We start from the raw sequence: 21,738 nt of genomic DNA, 5'->3' as shown, positions 1-21,738 counted from the left end.
AAAAAAATAAATAAAAATAAACACAATACAAATCTGTAACAGGATCATAAAAGTCAATTCTTTTGCCCTATATCAATCCTTGATCATATTCTTATTTTTCTTTTTAAGAGGAACTGAAAAATTACAGGAAAGAGGGAGAGGGAGAGGAAGAGGAAGAAAAAAGCTCAGCTAAGGATACAGACTCAATTTAGAAAGGCAGAAATTCAGCTTAGGGAAAATAAGGGGAGGAGCAATATCCCATCTTCAAATGCCTTGAGGAGCCTTTCCAGCAGAACCTCTCACCAGCTTCCTTCCTATTCACAAAAGATAGAGCTGTAGTACATCTTTTTGGGACTTTTGTTCAGTAAGAGGGAGGAAAAAGTCTGTGAGAAGTCATGGATATTGGGGCGGCTAGGTGGCTAGCACTGGCCCTGGAGTCAGGAAGACCCGAGTTCAAATGTGGTCTCAAATGCTCGACACACTTACTAGCTGTGTGACTTTGGGCAAGTCACTTAGCCCCAGTTGCCCTCCAAAAAAAACCAAAAAGAGGTCATGGATATGGGTAGGAGTTAAAGCATCCTCTGGGACTCTCCCTGCCACCAAATGCCAGTCTAAGTTTATCAGTGCTTTAGTATGTCCCAGGCACTTTGGTCTTTGAACAACACTAAAGGACAACTGCAATACAATCACCCTTTCTAATCAATGGCAAATTGTACCGAATGACATTCACATTCGAAGTCTCTTTTGGTTTTGACATCTATTGCTGAACCACATTTCATGTCCTTATTGTTTTGTCATTAATCCTAAATGTTTTCAACCTTGTTTGGGGAGGGGTACAATCAATGCAACAATATCGTAAAGTTGGCTTTAACGCTTTAGGTAACCTAACTACTCATTACTTTGCACCAGATGTACAAAAAAAACTAAAATCCATCTAGCTAGATTGAGATTTCAAGACTTATGGATACAGCCAAAAGAAGTGACCATTACTTGTAGAGGCTTGAAGAAAAGTTTTATTCCTACTCCATTTAGAACATGCAATATACACATAGGGTAATGTAAATTCACCTCGTATAGGAGAACAGTTGTTCTCATACAGTAAGTTGTATTACCTCTTGCCAGATATTTATCTGAGCAGAAAAGTTTTCAAGATGAAAACAAGTTATGTTCTTGGCAAGTGTTTGGATACATTATCCTAAAACTTACCAGGGGTGGGGCACCTGTAGCCTCAAGGCCACATGTAAATTTTAGGCCATTCTGAACAAGTTGTGGCATATGAATGTAATGGAATACTATTGTGCTATAAGAAATGACGAGAAGGCAGACTTCAGAAAAACCTAGAAAGACTTACATGAACTGATGCTGACTGAAGTGAGAACCAGGAGACCATGTACACAGTAACAGCAACATTGTGCAACGATCAACTATGATAGATTTCGTTTTTCTCAGCAACATAATGATCCATGACAATTCCAAAAGACTCATGATGGAAAATACCATCCACATCCAAAGATAGAACTATGGAGTCTGAACGCAAATCTAAATTTTTACTTTTTTTTTGGTGTTTATTTTTTTTGGTGGCTTTTCCCTTTTTTTCTCCTTTTACAACATGACTAATGAGAAATATGTTTACATGATTACACATGTATAACCTATATCAGACTGCTTGCAGTCTTGAGGGACTGGGAGAAAAAATTTGGAACTCAAAATCTTATAAAAAATGAATGCTGAAAACTATCTTTACATGTAATTGGAAAAAATAAAATACTACTTACCAAAAAAATTTTTAATAAATAAAAAAATTAAAGTTAGGCCATTACTTTTGCCAGAGGCCCCACTCCAACTATACTGCTAATTATACAGAAGGTCAGGTTGAGACAGTTCTGCTGCAGAAAAAGAGCTGCTCCCTCTCAGTCTAGGCACAGGCCAGATCTTACTGAAAACACAACTTAAGGAAATGGGTGTTTTGTTAGAAGGTCTGAATCTATTTTCAGACTCTCTTAGCAGTATTTTGAGAAGGGCTGGGCTTCAGGAAACTAAAAAGCAACTCCTTGCCACAAACAAGAAGGGTAACAAACTTTTATTAGTTTCTCTTGAAAATGCAGGCTAGGGAGAACAGAGGTCACTTAAGTTGGTGACACATTTGCACTCTTTGCAAAACAGGGAGCAAGATCCCTGGATGCCAAACAGATATAACCCCCTCCACACTAACCCTCCCCTTAAAACACATTAATTTAAATTGATCCCATTTCAACGTATGCCCCAATGCCTCAAAAAGTTATAACTGCTTTTAGAGATAAACATTTACTGACAAAAGAGGATTATTAGTTCTGGCTCCTCAATCTTCAGAAAAGGAAGGGGAAAAAAAAGTCAGGAGAATCATTTAATTTGCAAGGTTTTGTTTTTTGTTTTTGTTACAGCAGGTATAGATTTGGAAGGTTCCTCCCCCAAACAAGTCTGATACCCCTGTGTTCAGCTTAGCAATGTGAAGAGACACATTGGTTCTGGTGGTGAAGGAGAACCCACCAGACGAGATCAGTCTGAACGAACTGATTTCGAGGCTTTGTGTTCATTTCCCCTTTGGTCCTGTCTCAAGTGGCTTTCCAATGTCCTTCCCACGAAGCTTGAGACCTAGAATGAGAAGAGTCAGCCTATTGAACACCTCACTCTACCCTCTGCTTAGATAGCTCTCAGATAAAACAAATGGTAAAGTAGCTCAGCAAGTCATTTTCAGAAGTCAGACTTCCAAAATAACCACTAGCCTTAGCCCATTTATCAAAATCATGACCCTCCTACAATTATCCTCACTTCACTCTCCTGGCTCCCTGCCTTGCTAAACTAATACATCCTAGCATGTTGAACACACTCACTTCCCCCTCAAAATACAGGAAAACAACAGGAGATTGTACTTTTCATCTCACTTGTTGCCTGTTCCTTTGGTCAGTCTAAAGTAGTCTAGGCACTCCTTACAGGGAAGTGGGCTGATTATTCCATGGCCAGTTTAAAAGGTCCATGGTCACATCTGATCTTAAGAAGGAGAATTTGAGCACTTCTCTTGAAGAATAACTAAAAGAAAATATTCTGATTTCTTTTTCACCACCACTCAAAAGGGTGATGGCAGGAAAGCAGGATGAAGACACTTCTATCCTGGGTAGTAATGGGCTTTTCTTTAGCTATGAAATGAAAATAGCAACATGTGGGCCACTAATATCAGAGCTCAGTTGTAAAGAAAGCGATCCTAGTTTATCTATCAGGGAACCTTTGATCCAGAGGTCTCTGCAAATAGCTTATGGACATAGTATGGGGAACAATGGGTCTTAGAACAAGGTATCTTTTCCCTTAGCTCTTATTAAGGGGACTCTGATTGGGGAATAATATGGGGGAAAAAGTTTTAAAAGAGAAATCCCAAAGGGGAAAAAACTGAAAGGCACTTCTCTCTTATGACTTATCTTAAGGCAAGTTTTCTTTCATTCCCTAAAGCCTCTCAAACTTTACCCCAAACCAGGGTGAAGGCCAACTATGTTCATTTCCCAATGAAGTTCTTAGTAATACTGACATAATATCACCACCTCTAAACACAGAGAAAAAACCCAGCCCTCTTTTCCCCTGCCACCCCCATTAACTTTACTTTTCCCTGTGGCTAGGTTGTTAAGGGTGTCTCTAGGAAAATATAAAACTGTCTCTAAGCTTAAGTGTCATACTATAGTGTTCCAAGTCAAATAAAGATACTCACCAATAGCTCTTTCAATCTTGCCCAAGACCTGGTTATTAGGAATGGCCCGTCCACACTCATAGTCAGCAATAACTTGGGGCTTTTCATTGATTTTCTAAAGAGAAGATGTGCTTTAAACACATCAGTTCAATACAAGAAATTCTCAGAAAGAAACAAGCCAACACATCCTACAAATTCCTTCATGTTCTTCAAAGGGCCTATAAGTTCACAGATGGCATGACTACATTCTGGGAGCTACTGTAAATTTTGGATCATAGATCTAAGAGCTGAAAGGGATCTCAAAGGCTAGCTAGTTTAAACTCTTCATTTTAAAAATAAGGAAAAGGAAGCACAGGAAGGTTAACATGAGAGGTGGGCTTTTAACCTAGGTCTTCTGGATCCAGCCAGAGTTAGTGTTCTTTCTATTGTACTACAATGCCTCTGGTGCAAGATAAGTCTGTAAGATCAAAAAGCCCAAGACAATGGAAACAGAAGAACTCTAGTTGAGGCAGTATATACAATAGCACCAACATCATGGGATTTTTGGCACTGAGCTATTCAATTCAACAAACAATGATATATGTAAGACACTAAGATATGTAAGGCAGATACAAAGACCAAAACAAAACCAATTCTACCTTCAGTGTACTGAAACTCTATCATGGGGATACAACATAATCACAGACCAATAAAAGGCTTCTGAAAGAGAGCACACTGACAAGAAAGAGGTCAAAGAATCAGAGAATACTTCAAGAAGGTAGCACATGAACTTAACCTTTCAGGAAGATGAGGGTTGTGAGAGGCAGGGAAAAGGAGGCAGTGTGTACTGGGCACAAAGGACAGCTGGAGCAAATGCACAAGGGTAGGAGACAGCATGCTAAATTTGGGAGAATAGATATTAGTCTGATTTGGTTAAAACAGAACTCATGAACTAAGCAGGGAAGTTATATTCTAATCAGGTTGTGGAAAGCCTTAAATGCCAGCATGAAAGAATTTGTCTTTGATAACAGACACAACATGATTAGGAGGTTTTCTGAGCTGGAGAGCAATATGCTAAGACCTATAACCTGGGAAGATTATTTTGGCTGTTGTATAGAGGATGCAGTGCAGAGAGAACCTAGAAGTATGGAGACCAATTGGGAAGAACCATGTAATAAGATATGTGAGATAAAGTGATGAAGCAGCAAAAAGAAGTTATAACTGAATTAGATGTTCCATCTTGATTTCAGGAAGTCTCAATTCAACAAGCAAGAACACACTGATTTCTCTACTGTGTATTCAGTGTGCTCAACAGATATCTAACTACTAACACGGCTATTCTTCTAAACACTCTAATTACTTAGATGAAGCTACTTCTACTATGTACTTACTGTGGCCAGATCCTTCTGTGTCAGTCCCTTGCTCTGCCGGCCCTGCTGGATCACTTTGCCCACTTCTAGAGTGACCCTGTCATGGTGAAGTTCCTCAGTCTCTCGGTCCAGTTTGGCTGTGTTCTTTGTGATGGAGTGCTGTTTGTTTTGGCCAGCAGCCCCTACATACAAAACAAGAAAAAAAATAAAGATTGAAACGGAGCATAAAGAAAACCTTTTTAAAATGGCAAATCTGACTTCACAGGTTCCAAGCTGCTAATATTAATGTTTTTTACAACTGTCAAACTAGACTGTCATAAAGATTCTTTCTAGGCCGCCAAGGTGGGCAAAAGGTGAGAGACTCTCTTGACCATAATCTAACCAAAGTTGCCTCTGCAAGTTGCTCTGATATGATCACATTATTATTTCTTATATCTCCTGCAAATACACTCGCCCAGGCATGTCAGAAATTCAGCTGCCAAGTCCTTTGTCTAAAGATTTGATAGCTCTTTTGCCGTGAATTAGTACTATTAACCTCTCACCTGAAGTTCCCAAGAGGCAGTATATATACATTTACATGCTCAATCAGATACATGGCTGGATACATACATACATACACACATTCACACTCTCTCTCCCTTTTTCTTTCTCTCTCTCCCTAATATACAGCTTCCTTTTGGGACTTAAAAGCACCTACATTTCTTGGAAGTCTCCACATCTTCTCCTCTTCTCTGAGCTGCTAAGATGGCCTATAAAAACCAGAAGATATTTTTGGGTCAGAATTAGGTGTCGCAGCATCTGGCACATATTCATTTAAGCTATCACTAGACAATATGCCCTTTCCTAATGATTACTACTTTTTAGAAAACTGACACATAATAGTATTTGGTTAAAGAGCCAAAGCTGCTGATTTGAAAATCTTCCATGAACATGCACTTTGGTAGTTCACAATAAACTACTACCAAATGATAAAGAAACTGTTTTTTTAGGAAGGGGAGAGGAGTAGAAGGGGACCTGGTGAAAACACAGCAGTAGATTTCTCAGTGACCTTCAGTCAAATGACACTGAAGTTTTCTTAGAAAATGAGACAGCTGCAGACACTGCTGATTGTAGTTTTACTTGATGTATTTGACTCGTTCTCCCTCCAAAAAAAAATCCACTAATATTCAAAAGAACAAGGAGAATTCTTTTTTGAAGAAATGATGATTTGTAGATTTTAATCTTAAGTTCTTCCTGAGATGTCTGAATACTGTGATGTTATTTCTGGTAAAATTCAAAGCTGCTCACATATCAACATGAACATGAAAAAACTTAGCATGAATATTCTGGTTAACTCTTCTGATGGCTATTTATAGTCTTAAATGCTTCTGGATTTTTTTTCCTTTGTAATAAAATCAATGTAGCCATCACTAGAACAAAATTCAAATCAACACAGGTCAACTAAAGCCTAAACAATATCAGACATTCATAGATAGTCATAGAGATAAAAAAGAACTGTTTTCTTGAAGACTCTTAGTTTCTAGGACACAATACAAGAGTAAAAATTTTACTCTCCCTTCTGATATCTTTAATAGGCTGGCCTCTCAATTAAATTCATTACAAAAATTATATCCCCAGTTCCTAACACCAAAAAGAAAGTCCCTCCCCTGAAGCTTATTGGGAAAACATGTCCACAAGAATAAATTGAAATTATTTGGGGGTAGGAATCTGCAAAAGGCTTGACATGAGATGACAGCTGAGCTGAGTCAAAGGGAGCTAGGGATTATAAGAAATAAAGTTAAAGAGGTAAGAGTATTCAAGGCATGGAGGACAATCTGTGCAAAGGTAGAGAGTTAAGAGACAGACTATGGAAATACAAGCTGATAAATGTTTCGTTCTGTAAGACTGCTCATCTTTGCCTCCTACATTTGCACAGCAAGAAAAATTTAATCAGTGAGTTTTCTTTACATCAGTCCACAGTACAACAACAAAAAGATGCTGGGCTTTCTTAATTAAGGAGGATTTTAAATGTTAAAGAGTTGAAGTGCAGATTCAGACTGTAAGCACTAAGGAGAATCATCCTTAATCAGTGGGTGAGCTTTTCTCATTCCTCAACCCAGGTCAAAGGATAAGAGATAGCAAAACTGTGCCAGCATTACATGGTTGAGTCATGAGTGGGGCTAATAGCAGTTTCTCTAACTTTTAACACTGAATTTTCCCCATTAGCCAACCTTTGCTGAGGGCACCTATGGGGACAGCGCTTTCCTTCGCACACAGCCACTCCGAACAACTTTTTTTTTCCAAAGTATGATGAAATAGGGATAAAGCTCTCTTCATATTCCTAAATTCAACATGGGAGTAACCCTAAATTCTCAAGAGCTTTACCAACACCGTGCAAGTTCCCTAAGATACTACTAAACTGGAAAGGCTTTGTGAGCCATTAGCAGTCTGCATTTCAAACACCTGCCTAGTTAAGTTCAGAAAAGCTCATTAGTGAAAGATTGGCCAAGGCCACTCATTAAATCATCTAGCAAAGCATAAAAATATCTTTTACAGGTACTTTCTTCACAACAGTTCTGTGAGAGGGATGACAAGTATTATCTCCATTTTATATAGAGGGAAACTGAGGAGTTAGAAGCCTTTGATCACAAGCCTATGATCACAGAGCTACTAATCAGCCAGTGTTGCTATATTTGAGGGTGGAGATGGCACCCCCACAGATGAAATCACAGACACCTGAAGACAATTTCATGAATGAGAAACAAAAAACACACTACCCTTTATGCAACAAAGAGCCCCCAAAGTGCGCCTGGAGTGGTTCCTATCCCCTACTAGGCTGACGTTATCTATCTCTCTAAGGCCCAGCAGAGGGCCCTGCGGCCAGGAGCCATCTGGCACAAGTTTTCAGAATGAACTCGAACTTGGGCTCACAGTTTTGGAGTTGGAAGGGGCCATCCTGTGTAATCCCTTCATTTTACAGATGTGGAAACTGAGGCCCGAGGAGGTTAAGTGACACGCCCAAGGCACGAGCCCCGGTAACTCCAACCGAAACCCCGAGGTCTCTTTCCAGGGCCCCACGCAGCGTGATGCCAAGGGAGAGGCTCCCATCATCTCCTGTCCCCCGGGCCCTCCTCAGCCCCGGGGTTCCGGGGCACAAGAGGGCCTGGGCTGGCGGCCCTCAGCCTGCCCTCGTCCTGCCCTTCCAGGCCTTCGGCTCCCAAGCTCCAGGGCTGAGCCCACGCTGGGCCGGCATCGTTCTCTTCTCCGCCCCAGCCCCCGCGTGGCGGGGCCGCGGCGCGGGGAGCGCTGTCCAGCCCGGAAGGGGTATCGGGCCCTGTGACTCAGCAGCGGCTGCAGCCAGGGCCTCGGCCCGATGGCGTCGGGCTCCGCGAGCCCCGGCCGTTCGAGGAGCCCGCTACGGCAGGCGGCCGGGAAGGCGGCGCGGCCTGGCAAACCCCGGGCGCGAGTGGGGACGCGGAGGTGGCGGCCCGCGGGCCGTACCTGCTTGGACTTGGCCTGGGCCGCCGTGGGGCCCTTCTTGCGCAGCACCGTCACCGTGTCCCAGTCGCTCTCGGCCATGGCGGGGGTGTGAGGGGGTAGTCTCCGCTCTCGGGGAAGCCGGACTCGGGGAGCAACGCAACTCAACGCAACGCTCCGCCTGCCTCGATCGCTCGCTACTCTCCTCGCTCACCGTGCGCCCTACGCCTGCGCGGTCAAAGAAGCCACACCCCGCCCTCTCGGACCGCGAGCTGCACCTTTTCGGCCCCGATTGGCCAATAACAAGAGAAGGAGGTCGTTGTTTCCTCCAGGAAATGGGGGACAATCTGTGCCGGGGCTTGTCTAAGGAAATGCTCGGGACCGGGGCGGGGGAGGTATCATGCTTGCCGAAATTACCTGTTCCAGCATGCAATTCGGTGCATTACAGGTTTAGTGACATTCAGTGGCTGGAGAGGAGACTACAAAGACCAAGATGCATTACGAATTTCTAACTCCGTCTCCCACCCCCAAATATGGGCCACGCTGAACAAGAGGCTTGCTGGGGATTGTAGTCTTGGGCAGGTGCTCTTGTTTGACCTCTTGAGCTTCAGTACCCTGTGACGTTTTCTAATACGTTCCCCTTATCTTCTTCCGCGGACTCACTGCAGAGACTGGAAAATCTTGGTGTCTGGGTTACAGAAACCTGGGATAGAGCTAGTAAAAGGACCCGGTAGTTGTGACTGCTTTTTAAGGCTCAGACTACACCGCCTGATCCCCGCTCGCTTTTGTACCTCCCACAATGAGCTCCCTGCCAAAGAGTCCGGGAAAACAAATCCCATATGCTAGGAAAGAGAGGAAGAGTGGGGGACTCAACTGTGACACAAGCCAATCCATTTGTAGCAGGAGAGCGCAGCAGAGGGAGGCCAAATCAACTTGGTCACATATTCAGAGGACACAGGCTTTAGAGCTACCAGCTCTCTCCTTTCAAAAAAAAAAAAAGCAACTACTTTTTGTCGGCTTCTTTGAAGTATCAGTCAAAACAAGCAAGAAGCCTTTCCAGGACCCCCTTACTGATGATAGTACCTTCCCTTCGGTATTATTTGCAGTTTACCCTATATGTATCTTGTTTGTACATGGTTTGTATGTTGTCTCCCACATTAGACTGTAAGTACCTTGAGGGCAGGGATTATTTTTTTTCTTTTTGGTATTCCCAGCAATTTAGCATGGAGGCAGCTGGTGGTACAGTAATGTGGCCTCAGATGCTTACTAGTAGTGTAACATTGGGCAAGTCACCCTCAGTTTCCTTAATTGTAAAATGGGGATAATAACAACACTTACCTCCCAGGATTATTGTAAAGGTCAAATGAGATAATTTTTTTCTAAGTGTTTGCACATAGTAGGCACTATACAAATATTTATTCCTTCTTTTCCCCTCTATAGTGCTTGCACATAGTATTCAATTATAAATGCTTAACTAGGCTGATCATGACCTGCACCACAGGCTTGTAGGCTGGTCTCACAGAAATACTTTTTTAGCCTATGGTTTTTCCAAGTGTCCGGAAAACACTACCTCTTAATTTACTGATGCTTATTCTAAAGATGTCAAGTTTGGAACAGATACCTGAGCTTTAATATCCCAAGGTGTAGACTTTTTTTTAACCTGACAATGCTACTGTTACTATGAGGCTGAAGGAGAGAAATGTGAGTATTGAAGAGAGTTGAGGAAGTCCTAAGATAACAGAAAATGGTGCGATGATTTTTTTGTTTTTGAGGCGGGAAGGCAGGGCAATCGGGGTTAAGTGACTTGCCTAAGGTCACACAGCTAGTTAATGTGTCAAGTGTCTGAGGACAGATTTGAGCTCAGGTCTTCCTGACTCCAGGGTCTGTGCTCTATTTACTGTGCCACCTAGCTGCCCCCAAGATGGTGTGATGATTGCAAAATAAATTCCTTGAAAGCAAAGTACAAAAACATTTGTGTCAGGCTTCTCCAGGATTTTACGAGTGACACTGCCACCCTCCTTCCACAAAGCCAAGGGAGGCTATGAGATTAGCAAAGGAACAAGTTTAATGGAGACCAGTAGAGGTGCATTGTTAGCTGTTAAGGCTTTCACTGCTGAACTTAAGCAGTATGAGCCTGTCATAATGACTGAAGAAATTGCTCTGGTTGTTTCAATTTCTTTTTTTTTTTTTTTCAAATGCTTTATTAACTTCTGATTTACATCATTCATTTCTGCCAGATTTTGAGTTACAAATTTTCTCTCCGTTTTTCCCCTACCCACCACCCCAAAATAGCAATCCCACAGGATATCCCCTCCTCCATTCTGCTATCTCCCATACCACCTTCGACTTTTCCAGTAGGGCATGGTGGATCTCTATGCCCCAGTGCCTGTATATGTTATTTCCCAATTACATGTAAAATAGTATTAATAATAATAATATATATATATATACATTTTAGACATTTTATTTTAAAACTGAATTCCAGATTCATTCCCTTCCTCCCTTGTCACCCACCCTTACTGAGAAGATAAGCAGTTCAGTATAGGTTGTACATGTGTAGCTATGCAAAACATTAACATAGTAGATATATTATAAAAGATTGACTATATTTCCCTCCTTCCTATCACACCTCCCACTTGTTCTGTTCTCTACTTTGATCCTGTCCCTTTTCAGAAGTAGGTGCTTCCAACTTCCCTCCCCGCCCCACCTGCCCTCCCTTCCATCATTCCCCCTCTCATCCCCTTCCCCCCTACTCTCCTGTAAGGTGAGATACCCTATTTAGTGTGTATTTCATTCCCTCCCCAAGCCAAAATCAATGAGAATAAGGTTGACCTTATTATGCCCTTTTGCCTTCCTATTCTTCCCCTCCATTGTAACCATTTTCCCTTGCCTTTTCTAAATGAGATCGTTTACCCCATTCTTTCTCTCTATCACCTCTCATTATATTCCTCTCTCACCTCTTAATTTCACCTTTTAAGTATCATCCCTTCCTATTAAATTGGTCCTGTGCCCTCTATCTATGTATACCTGTAAACATATATACACACATTCACGTATGTATTCATATGCCCATATACCCTCCGATATAGACATATATATATACATGTACATATATATATATTTCTATTCCCTTCAACTATTTTCATATTGAGAAAAGTTTCATTATTTACAATTATCATTTTTCTATGTGGGAATGTTAATAGTTCAACTTTGATAAGTGGCTTATGATTTCTTTTCCCTGTTTACCTTCTCATTCTTCTCTTGCTTCTTGTATCTGAATGTCAAATTTTCTATTTAACTCTGGTTTTTTCATCAAGAATGTTTGAAAGTCCTCTATTCCACTGAATGACCATATTTTCCCCTGAACATGATATTCAGTTTTGCTGGGTAGGTGATTCTTGGTTTTAATCCCAGCTCCTTTGCTCTCTGGAATATCATATTCCAGGACCTTAGATCCCTCAGTGTAGAAGCTGCCAGATCCTGGATTATCCTGATTGTGTTTCCACAATATTCAAATTGTTTCTTCCTGGCTGCTTGTAATATTCTCTCCTTGATCTGGGAATTCCGGAACCTGGCTATAATATTCCTAGGAGTTTTCTTTTTGGGATCTTTTTCAGGAGGTGATTCTTTCAACCTCTATTTTGCCTTCTGGTTCTAAAACATCAGGGCAATTTTCCTTGAGAATTTCTTGGAGAATAATTTCTAGGTTCTTTCTTTGATTATGGCTTTCAGGTAGTCCAATAATTTTTAAATTGTCTCTCCTGGATCTATTTTTCCAGGTCAGTGCTTTTTCCCACGAGATATTTCAAATTGCCTTCTATTCTTTCATTTGTTTGGATCTGTTTAACAGCATCTTGATTTCTCCTCAAGTCACTAGCTTCCCTTTGGTCCATTCTAAATTGGGAATGATTCTCTTCAGTGAGCTTTTGAGATTCTTTTTCCATCTGGCAAATTTGGCTTTTTAAGGCATTCTTCTCCTCATTGCCTTTTTGAGCCTCTTTTGCCATTTGAGTTAGTCTGTTTTTTAAGGTGTTATTTTTCTCAGTCAGGTTGTTGACTCTCAATTCATAATTTTCTTGCATCGTTCTCATTTCTCTTCCAATTTTTCCTTCACTTCTCTTATCTGTTTCTTAAGGTCCTCTATGGCCTGTAACCAGCTCATATTTTCCTTTGAAGCTTTTGGTGCAGGAATTCTGACTTCACTGTCTTCCTCCTTTTCCATGCTTTGATCCTTTTTGTTACCAAAATAGGAATCTAATATTGGATTCTTCTGTTTGTTTTGCTTCTTTTGCCTGGTCATGTTGCCATTCAATTACTTGACTTTTGGGCTTTTTGCCACAGTAGGATTCTGCCACCCGACAGGGGAGCTTTCGTCCCAAATGCTGGGGTTTTCTCAGCTGCTGGAGGTATTAGTTGGGTGCCCTTTCTGAAGCCTCCACACGCTCTAGCAAGCTCATCATACACCCCAGGAAGTCCACCCTAGACTGAAATCCAGATCCAAGCAGGTTAAAGCAGGAGCGATTACCCCTCAGACTGGTGCTTGGTCCCCCTACACTCTGCAGGCCAGGAGCTGAAGGGCTGTGCCAAGGCATCTCAGCGGCTTCTTGCCCTGGGGGCAAAAGCCACGCTCTCCCAACTACTGGTCTCAAAGTCCACACTGCACTGACCTCTTACTTTGTCCTTTGCACAGCTGCTGGTGATCTGGAGTTCCTCCAGCCGGGGACTGGTCAGGCCCACCCTGGAGCTAAAATTTTCGGCTCATGGGGGCCTGGGCTCTGGGCTGCGCTGGCCAATTCCTGCCAGCCTGCTGAGCTGTCCTCAGCAGGAGGTTAGCTTCTCTGTGTCATTTTGTGGGTTCTGTAGCTCCAACGTTTGTTCAGAGTCCCCTTTTACATGAATTGGGGAAGGTGAAAGCTGGAGCCAAACGGAGGTCCTGTTTCTACTCTGCCATCTTGACTCAGCCGTCCTCAGTTGTTTCAATTACTAAAAACAGATCAGGAAATTGACAGCATAATATCTGATGATATTATGAAAAAGAAAAATACTGGAAGAAAGGGAAGGATGGAGTAAAAAAAAAGAATAATGAATTAAACAGAATTGAAGGCATGAAGTTTTACAGAGGTAGCATCTCTCCATATTTTATTAATACAACCAAAGGTCAACAATATGAATTCCACAATGCTGAGATGAAGGAAAAACCCGAGACATAGTTTCTGAATAACTAATAATCAATTTATTATTTAAGCTAGCAAATAATCAATAAATTGAGGTCAGTGGTTCTCTTGGAAATCAAAGACCCTGCAAGGAGGCTACTTGAATGTTTAAATAATTTTGGAAAAGGGGTTGTCTCTGACAAGTGGAAATCAACTCTGGTTGAAAGAATGAATATTATAATGAGAAGGCTTTTTTCTTCCTTCTTTTTGTTGGGTTTTTAAATTTTTTTAATAGTTTTTTTTTTAGTTTTCAACATTCACTTTTATAAGATGTTGAGTTGCAAATTTTTTCCTCCCTCCATCGCTACCTACCTTTCACCCTCTCCTCCCCCCTCTCCAAGATGGCAAGCAATCTGATATAGGCTATAGATGTGCAATCACGTAAACATATTTCCACATTAATCATGTTGTGAAAGAAGAATCAGAACAAAAGGGAAAAACCCTCTCAATGCAGCTTAAGATCCCGTTGATTTTCTTTTTCCTTGGAGGGGGGAAGGCAAGGCCGTTGGGGTTAAGTGACTTGCCCAAGGTCACACAGCTAGTGTGTCAAGAATTCACCTAGAACTGATTCTCTTTACCTTTAAATCAAAAATAAATTCTCTGAGTCAATTGAAGAGAATGTCTCATTGTCATCCTTGTCCTTCACAAAGAAATAAAAAGGAAAAAAAACCCTACTAATAACTGACCTTCAAATAATTGGTTATTATTATATATATTATAAGAAAATAATCATTTTTCTCAATGCCAATATTCTATTATCTAGTATGTATTGTACCTGCTCTTGAAATTACAAATGCCCATTGCCATAATTTCTGAAGATGTCAGTAAAAAAAAACCACATTCAATACAGTGGTTTGGAATAGACTAAAAATTGGGCTGGAGGTTGTTGCAGAAGAACCTCCAAGTTTCTTTGTCAATAGAAAGACTAACCCAAAGATATGGCTATTTCACTGGTAGGGAACTGTTTGGGGAAGAGGGATTGACCCTGAATCTTAAAGATATTCAAGGTCATGACTGGAAAAGTTGAGGAGGTTATTGTGATAAAGGAGTATAGCATGCTTTTCAAAGGAAAGAGTGAAATCTCAAATTGAAAAATATGTTCAAGAAATCATTAAAGGGTTAAAAGTTACTTCTAGTACCTAAGAAAAACAGAAGGTAAATATGAATGTATGGCCACATTTTCTGATGGAGTAACTGTAATAAAGGTTGGTGAAACAAGTAATATAGAAGTGAATAAAACGAAAGATTGAATTACTAAATTCTAAATACTACATGTGCAGGTTTTGAAGAAGGCATAAATCCACAAGGTGGCTGTTCATGACTTTAATGCACTCTAAAAACCTTAGAAATCATAACTCCAGGTAATGAAGATTAAAAATATTTGAATAAAAATAATGAAAAGACACTAAAAATCCTCGAAGTGACCATTGCTAAAATGTAGAGGTTGAAGGATCACTGACAGTTGAGGAACTTTCACAGAGCTCTTTAGAGATAGTTATAATGTCTTACTCAGAGATTTTGAGAATATGAAAAAAGGAAAATTGACCAAAATTTGTGAGACCTGATTTGCCAAATACTTCAGTACGTGGCCTACAGAGATTCTTATGGAGAGTTTGGTGGCCCCCTTTTCTATTTGAATTTGATGCTGTTATTCTAAATGATTTGTACACTGGTGATCCATGTGTGGAATATGTCACATATACTATTTATGAGATACTAGACCACCATATGCAAGGGGCTTATATTCTTTTAAAAGAGGTATATAATTCCATCTTCTTTTTTCTCCTGCTGGGGATGGAGGTTGATTGCTACTGACTTAGTGTACATACGGTACGTGTTGGGGGCAGACATATTGGCAATATAGTGTATTTTCATTGGCATACAGGGCAGTTGCCTCTGATGCCCTGACTCCTTACCAATTTACGAACCCAATGCCAAATGAGAGAACTGGTGCCAGCCCACGTTCCCTTACAGCTCTGGGAAGTCAGTACATGTTCACTCCCTTCCCAGGTAACAAGTTGAGAGTATCATTCAGTTAGTGGCTGATCAATGTCTTCTTCTCCATATCCCCATCCAACACCCCTTCTATCCCAAACACTGACAGTCAGTAGCAATCAACCTCCATCCCCAATAGGACAAAAAAGAAGATGGAATTATATACCTCCTTTAAAAGGATATAAACCCCTGGCATGTGGTGGTCTAGTGTCACATAAATAGTATATGGGATTCACTCCCTCTTGACTCCAATAGGTGATTAATCCAAACACTTTACTTCCCTGCCATGATGGACTCAGAGAGCATTTACTATACTTCAGATACTTCCCAACTGTTACAGGAATGTAAATTTTTAAGATCTTCCCTGCCCCTAGGTTAAGTGCATGTGGAGCCTGTGGTGGAACACTTGTTTTTCAGGAGATACTTTGTGATTGGGCAGTGGGTCAAGAGGGTTGTTACATTCTCTGAGCCAGGAGAAGGCTATATAAGGCCTGATGGGAGACTTTGTTTTGGGGCTCACTTTGAGAAGTGTTGTGTGATTTGACCAGATGAGACTCTGGGCAGCTGTTGAACCCCCCCACCCCCACCCCCGCCGGCTTTGAAAAACCCAGATGTTGATGCTTCCCTCTCTGGTAACTGACTAGGGATGGATGTAATGGTCAAGACAGTAGGAGGCCTGTCTGCTCGATATGTTTTTCTGTTTTCTTGTAATTTCTGTCTGTACACTCTGAAGTTTGGGGTACTGACTTTCCTCTGAACAAGGTAAATGATATGTTTGATTGATTAAAGTAAGCTTGCGAACCCATTTTGAGTTGCTTTCCTTTAGCAAAGCAGATCCAAGAACCTGTGTTGGCAGCCACCCTGGGGATTCTGGGGTGCTTGCTGTTACACCAACCAGAATGGACAAGAGAGCATTCACTATACTTGTGATTGGGATTGTTGAATTCCTAATGAGATGAGACATATCTTTAGATCCTTACCATATTCATCTTCGTCTCTAGCCTCAGATCTTCCATGGCAGCGTGCAGCAATCCTTTTATCATATTATGAGTCTTGTCATGCACCTGAAAAAATCCCATGATTTGAGATAAGAAAATTAAAAATAAATCATCAGCCAAGGATTTTTAGGCTTTCATTCTCTCATCTAGATCTAGGTTTCAAGAACAGGGTTGGAAACACTTTCTGAAGTTATCAGCATACTTATCTGTCCATCTGTTTGTGTTTTCCATAGCATCAGCCATTGAATTGTTGTGTTTACGAGGTATGGAGCATACCTGAAAACCTTTTACAAAGTGCTTAATGTAAATCATCTCATTTGATCCCCTTTATCTTATAGGGCAAATTGTTCAAATGTTATTGATCCAATTTAAGGATGAGAACATCAAGGCTCTAACAGGTTCAATAGTTTGTTCAAGGTCACCCCCTCGGAAGGGGCCAGGGCTGAGATGAGAACACACATAGATATTTGGATCCTAATTCCAGTGCTCCTTCTGCTATATAGAACTATTTCCCTATGTATTACATTTACAATTTCTAAGATTAGATGAAATTTCCACCAGACACTTACCAGTGAAATCAGTTCCAGAAGTGAGACCCAGTAGAATATTCACCCTATTAAAAACAAACCATCACATCACCCACACTCTCACACAGACTGAGAGAAATAAAGAATGTTGGTGATTCTGAGCTAAACAGCTAGAATTTAGAATGTTTTCTGAAGCTGGATTCTGACCGGCGGCATTGTCTCCCCTCTGAAAGCATCATGACAAGTAGATGCATTATGGGATGGGAGGGGTGACTTTTGCCTGCCCAGGCCAAAGACTAAAAGAGAGATAAGTACAGTGGTGTGGGAAGAGAATTTGGACAGGAGTGAAGAGACCTAGATTTCAAACCATGCTCAGTCAATAACTAGCTGGATAATCTTGGGCAAATCACCTCCTGTCTGTGGGCTTACTTCTCTCATCGGTAAACTGAGTGAAGCAGACTAGATGATTTCAGCCCTTTCCACCTCCCACATTCTAGGAATCTATGAACCTGAGATATTTCAGGAGGAGAAATTTCCATTATTCGAGGTGAGAAAGAATTATAGGGGATGAAAGAGTCATCCTGGTAAAATTACACTTTTCTCAGGGCAAATTCAGCATTTTTAGGAGCTCATTCTAAAATTAAATCTTCAATTTTCTTAGATGACTACATCTTGTGTAGATTCTTTGTTCTAAAGTAAGGATGGAAGAGCTCTTCTCCACATTATAATATTCTCCTCCATTTAACAAGGATGCAGTTTGGGTGACAAACATGCTTTTAGAGTGATAGAATTCACAAATTCACAAAGGCATGGAGTGCCAATGCCCCTCACCTCTAAAGATACCCCAGGTACGAGAGACAAAGCAACTGGCAAGGCTACTTCAATAATAACAAAAAATGACAACAGTTATTTAACATCCACCATGCACTAAGTGATTTACAAATATTATCTCCTCTAATCTTCACAGCAATCCTGAGACTTAGGTTGCCATTTTACAGTTGAGGGAACTGATTCCACTCTTGGCAGCACTGAGAATTGTGTTAATCCTCAGCAGGAGTAGACAAGACAGAAAGACTTTATGAAGGTAACACTCAGAAGGTTTTATGATAAATCTTTGAGAAGCCATTGGCAATAAAACTAAGAGTAATCATTTTTGTACAGCTGTAGCATGGTTTTTGCAGAGAGATTCAAATCATTGACCTACAGATCTAACTCATTTCTGTATCATCCCCAGCTCGTGAGTCTATAAAGGAAGGACCTTCATACGGTTTGCCCAAGGTCCCTGGATACTGTGACAATGTTGGCTCTTTATCCTGCCATTAAACAGGCCAATCTGTCTCTTCTCAACATCTTTTGACTTACTTCTTCCTGGGCAATCTTGGGCCTTCCTATAGGACAGTTACTTCCATATGCACCTTCTCTTTTCCTTGGTTCTTCTCCGATGCCTGCTCAATGTAGGGGGCCGGTATTTCTCTCATATTCATCAGATTATTTACATCTTCTTCCCTTTGTGACAGCTGTGCCCCAGGGGGAAAACAGCGCCATACAATTTTAGCAAAATGTTTTTAAAATCTAGTCAGCAATGCCGTCATGTCTGATGCCTTTTCAGCTTAGCCCTGGCCTAATGTACCTTAAGGGTTCTCAGTCTTTCACTTGTTGAAATGGCTCTAGGGCTCTGTAATGAGAATGTAAATTTTAAAGATGTTTTTCAGTAGATACTTCTTGATTGGCCAGTGAGTCAATAAGGTTGTTACATTCTCTGAGCCAGGAGAAGGCTATATAAGCCCTGACGTGTAGCTTTGTTTTGGGACTCACTTTGAGAAGTGTTCTGTGATTTGATCTGAATTCTGGGAAGCCGTTGTTGAGAGTCCCCCGGCTTTGAAAAACCCAGATGTGGAAACCCAGATGTTGACTGGGTATGGATGTAATGGTTGGACAGTTTGGAAAGCTGTCTACTTGATCTGTTAATGTCTTGATAATACTGTCTGTATATTCTGAAGTTCGGGTGCTGACCTTTTTCCCCTGAACAAGGTAAACGATACATATCTGACTGATTAAAGTAAGCTTGTTAACCCATTTTGAGTTGCTTTCCTTTATCAAAGCAGATCCAAGAACCTGTGTGAGCAGCCACCCTAGGGACTCCAGGGTGCTTGCTGCTACAGGCTCCAAGGACAGTCATAGGGATGAGCCTAGGGTTTGCTGTGCTCAGCAAACAGAAGGTGTAGACAAGGGTGTCTTTGAGGAGGCAGGATAGTTGAGACTTAAGTGCTGGTCTTGACTCTGCTACTAGCTAGATGTGTTCCCTCAGGCCAGTTACTTCTCTTTGACTGAACCTGAATTTCCTCTTCTGTAAGATGACAGGGTTGGACTTCTATGGTCCCCTCCTGCTCTGTCATTCTTTGGTTCATTCTGAGTCCTGACTGCTTGGAGCTGACTATGTGAGAACCTTTGTGGAAAACTGACAGGAGGTATATTGAAGTCACCATTTCCTTTCCCTGATCTGTGTCTGGTCATGGAAAACCAGACTGTGGACTGGAAACTTTCTTGGTGAGACTTGGTGAGGAACGTATAATGCCTTAGGAGGCACTTTGGTCATTGTTTGGATGAGGCTTCTTTTTCCTTAGGGGTACATCTACTGCAACAACTAGATGTTCCTGTCTACAGGTCGGGGGCATATGCTGGGATTTGTATGCTCAAGATTTCTTCTAAGCTTTCCACTACAGTCTAGGTTGTCCTCTTGAAAGGCAAGAAATAATAATAATTTTGTTGTTGTTGAGTTGTGTTTGACTCTATGATCTTGTGGCCCACACTGTCCACGGAGTTTTTGTGGCAAAGATACTGGGGTGGTTTTTTCCATTTCCTTCTCCAGCAGCTGGTTAAGACAAACAGAGGCGAAGTGAATTACCCAGGGTCAGAAAGTTAGTAAGTATCTGAGGTCAGATTTGAACTCAGGTCCTTCTGACTCCAGAATACTTTATTCATTGGTCTGCCTAGCTGCCATAACAACAATAATGATGGCATTTATATAGCAATTACTGTGTGTAAAGAAGTCACTGTGCTAAGTGTGCTTTACAAATATTATCCTATTTGATTTTCACAACAACCTGGGAGGTAGAGGATATTATTATCTCTATTTCACAGTTGTGGAGACTCAGGCAGACAGAAGTTAAGTGACTTGCCCAGGGTCACACAGCTATTGTGTCTAAAGACTAATTTGAACTCAGGTCTTGCTGGCTTTTGGCCCAGTGCTCTATCCATTGTGCCATCTAGCCAATCTCTCTGTAGAAATGATAGCAACCACGGATTTAGAGTTATAAGTGACCTCAGTGGCCAGCCAGTCCGACTCCCACATTTTACGGATGAGAAAACGGAGACCTGGAGAGGTCATGTGATTTGTCTAAGGTCACATAAATTTTAGAGGCAGAATTCAAACCCAAGACTTCTGATTGCAGAGTCAGTGTTCTTTCTACTGTATTCTGATTACATTGCCCTAGCATAATTACATAGGATGGAAAGTTCCTAAAAGGTCCTAATCTCTCCAATGTTCTGGGCAGAATCCATTAAGGAAGGTGCCTCCTTCTCTGACCCCTGATGGTCTCACCTTTTCATAATATTCCCCTTCCCTTCCTGCTATGTTGTACCTCCAGGCTCTCCCTGCAGCATGTTCCCCTCCTCTGGGATCCTTGACTCCATCCCAGCATCTCTCCAGGAGTTCCTCTCCCCGTGGTAATTTTTTTTCTCTTGCTCGGTACATTTGGAGACTGTCGGAACTGTTTGGGTAGCTGGTTCAGCTCTCCTTCTTTCCTGAGTAGGTCTTCTTTGAGTAATTCAAATTCCTCTGGCAAAGCTACAGGGGAGAAAAACAGAACAGATTCCCTACCCCTCTGTCATACTTATTCCTCACTGCAAGGGTCAGAGGAAATGACTTGGACGACCCCTGCCCCTCCTTAGAAATGCCTGTTTGTCTTCAAACTTGGAACCCTAAATAGATACAAGGCCTATTCTCTAAACGTCTTCCTGGGTGTCTATAAAAACCTGGTGCAATCCTTAACGATATTACCTAATGAGTCTTCCCTTCCCTAATGCTGTACATTGGGACTGTATAGCCCCAGCTGAAGGGACCCCAAGTCAACAACAATAAACAATAGTGGAGGTGGAAAAGCATTTGATTAGAAGGGCCCCCAGTCTTCTTGTTTAAAAAGCTGACAGATGGGGAGGAGCCCAGTTTCAATCATGAAATAAGGCATCAGCCCAAAGGGAAGTGATAGAGAGAAGCAGTTAGAAAGGAAAGAAGAAGGAGAGGGAGAGGAGAAAGGCAGGAAGACACAGTTCAGATGGCCCAGAGATGGAGAGACAGAGGCAAGAGCAGACGGAAAATGTCAAAAGTAGGTTCTCCCTCAGCATAGGTGCAAAGGAAACAGGCATTACAGATGCTGGTTTTTGCCCTAAAGTTTCAGAATAGTGTGAGGGAAAAGGCTAGCATTCCTCCCAGGCTAGGCATTTCCCAGG

General features: G+C 41.5%; 1 protein-coding gene, 1 long non-coding RNA gene and 1 pseudogene across 6 annotated transcripts; 1 reads left to right on the top strand and 2 right to left on the bottom strand.

The window, feature by feature from the left end:
- Window positions 1-2,044: 2,044 nt before the first annotated feature.
- Window positions 2,045-8,875, bottom strand: EDF1 (endothelial differentiation related factor 1). The gene is made up of 5 exons (XM_069105662.1): window positions 8,521-8,875; window positions 5,738-5,789; window positions 5,062-5,222; window positions 3,713-3,806; window positions 2,045-2,610 (listed from the first exon to the last, which is right to left on the bottom strand). Exons 1-5 carry the CDS (start codon window positions 8,596-8,598, stop codon window positions 2,549-2,551), a joined length of 447 nt encoding a protein of 148 aa, XP_068961763.1. The 5' UTR covers window positions 8,599-8,875; the 3' UTR covers window positions 2,045-2,548.
- Window positions 8,876-10,692: 1,817 nt separating this feature from the next.
- Window positions 10,693-21,728, bottom strand: LOC138175241 (uncharacterized). Of its 5 annotated transcripts, XR_011171955.1 has the most exons (5): window positions 20,831-21,719; window positions 18,592-20,101; window positions 17,272-17,315; window positions 16,685-16,768; window positions 10,693-13,540 (listed from the first exon to the last, which is right to left on the bottom strand). It is a non-coding gene; the product is annotated as an uncharacterized lncRNA (long non-coding RNA). The 5 variants fall into 5 exon arrangements; XR_011171953.1 differs by having other exon boundaries at window positions 17,272-20,101; window positions 20,831-21,724; XR_011171954.1 differs by having other exon boundaries at window positions 16,685-17,315; window positions 20,831-21,722.
- LOC138175240 (60 kDa heat shock protein, mitochondrial pseudogene) lies at window positions 14,556-15,239 on the top strand (annotated as a pseudogene).
- Window positions 21,729-21,738: the final 10 nt, after the last annotated feature.

The sequence above is a fragment of the Petaurus breviceps genome, unplaced genomic scaffold, assembly GCF_028583685.1.
Source record: "Petaurus breviceps papuanus isolate PSGF00001 unplaced genomic scaffold, PetGlider_PUasm1.0 76381, whole genome shotgun sequence".
In the NCBI taxonomy this organism is placed as follows: Eukaryota; Metazoa; Chordata; class Mammalia; order Diprotodontia; family Petauridae; genus Petaurus; species Petaurus breviceps.
This window is presented reverse-complemented; position numbering and strand designations above follow the sequence as displayed.

Bases quoted from the DNA above. Each gene is read 5' to 3' on its own strand.
- EDF1 (XM_069105662.1), bottom strand. From the start codon at position 8,598: ATGGCCGAGAGCGACTGGGACACGGTGACGGTGCTGCGCAAGAAGGGC. The intron at 5,790-8,520 runs GTACGGCCCGCG...TGGTTTTTATAG, and splicing joins CCCAGGCCAAGTCCAAGCAG to GCCATCTTAGCAGCTCAGAG. The intron at 3,807-5,061 runs GTAAGTACATAG...TCTTCTCTTTAG, and splicing joins CACAGAAGGATCTGGCCACA to AAAATCAATGAAAAGCCCCA.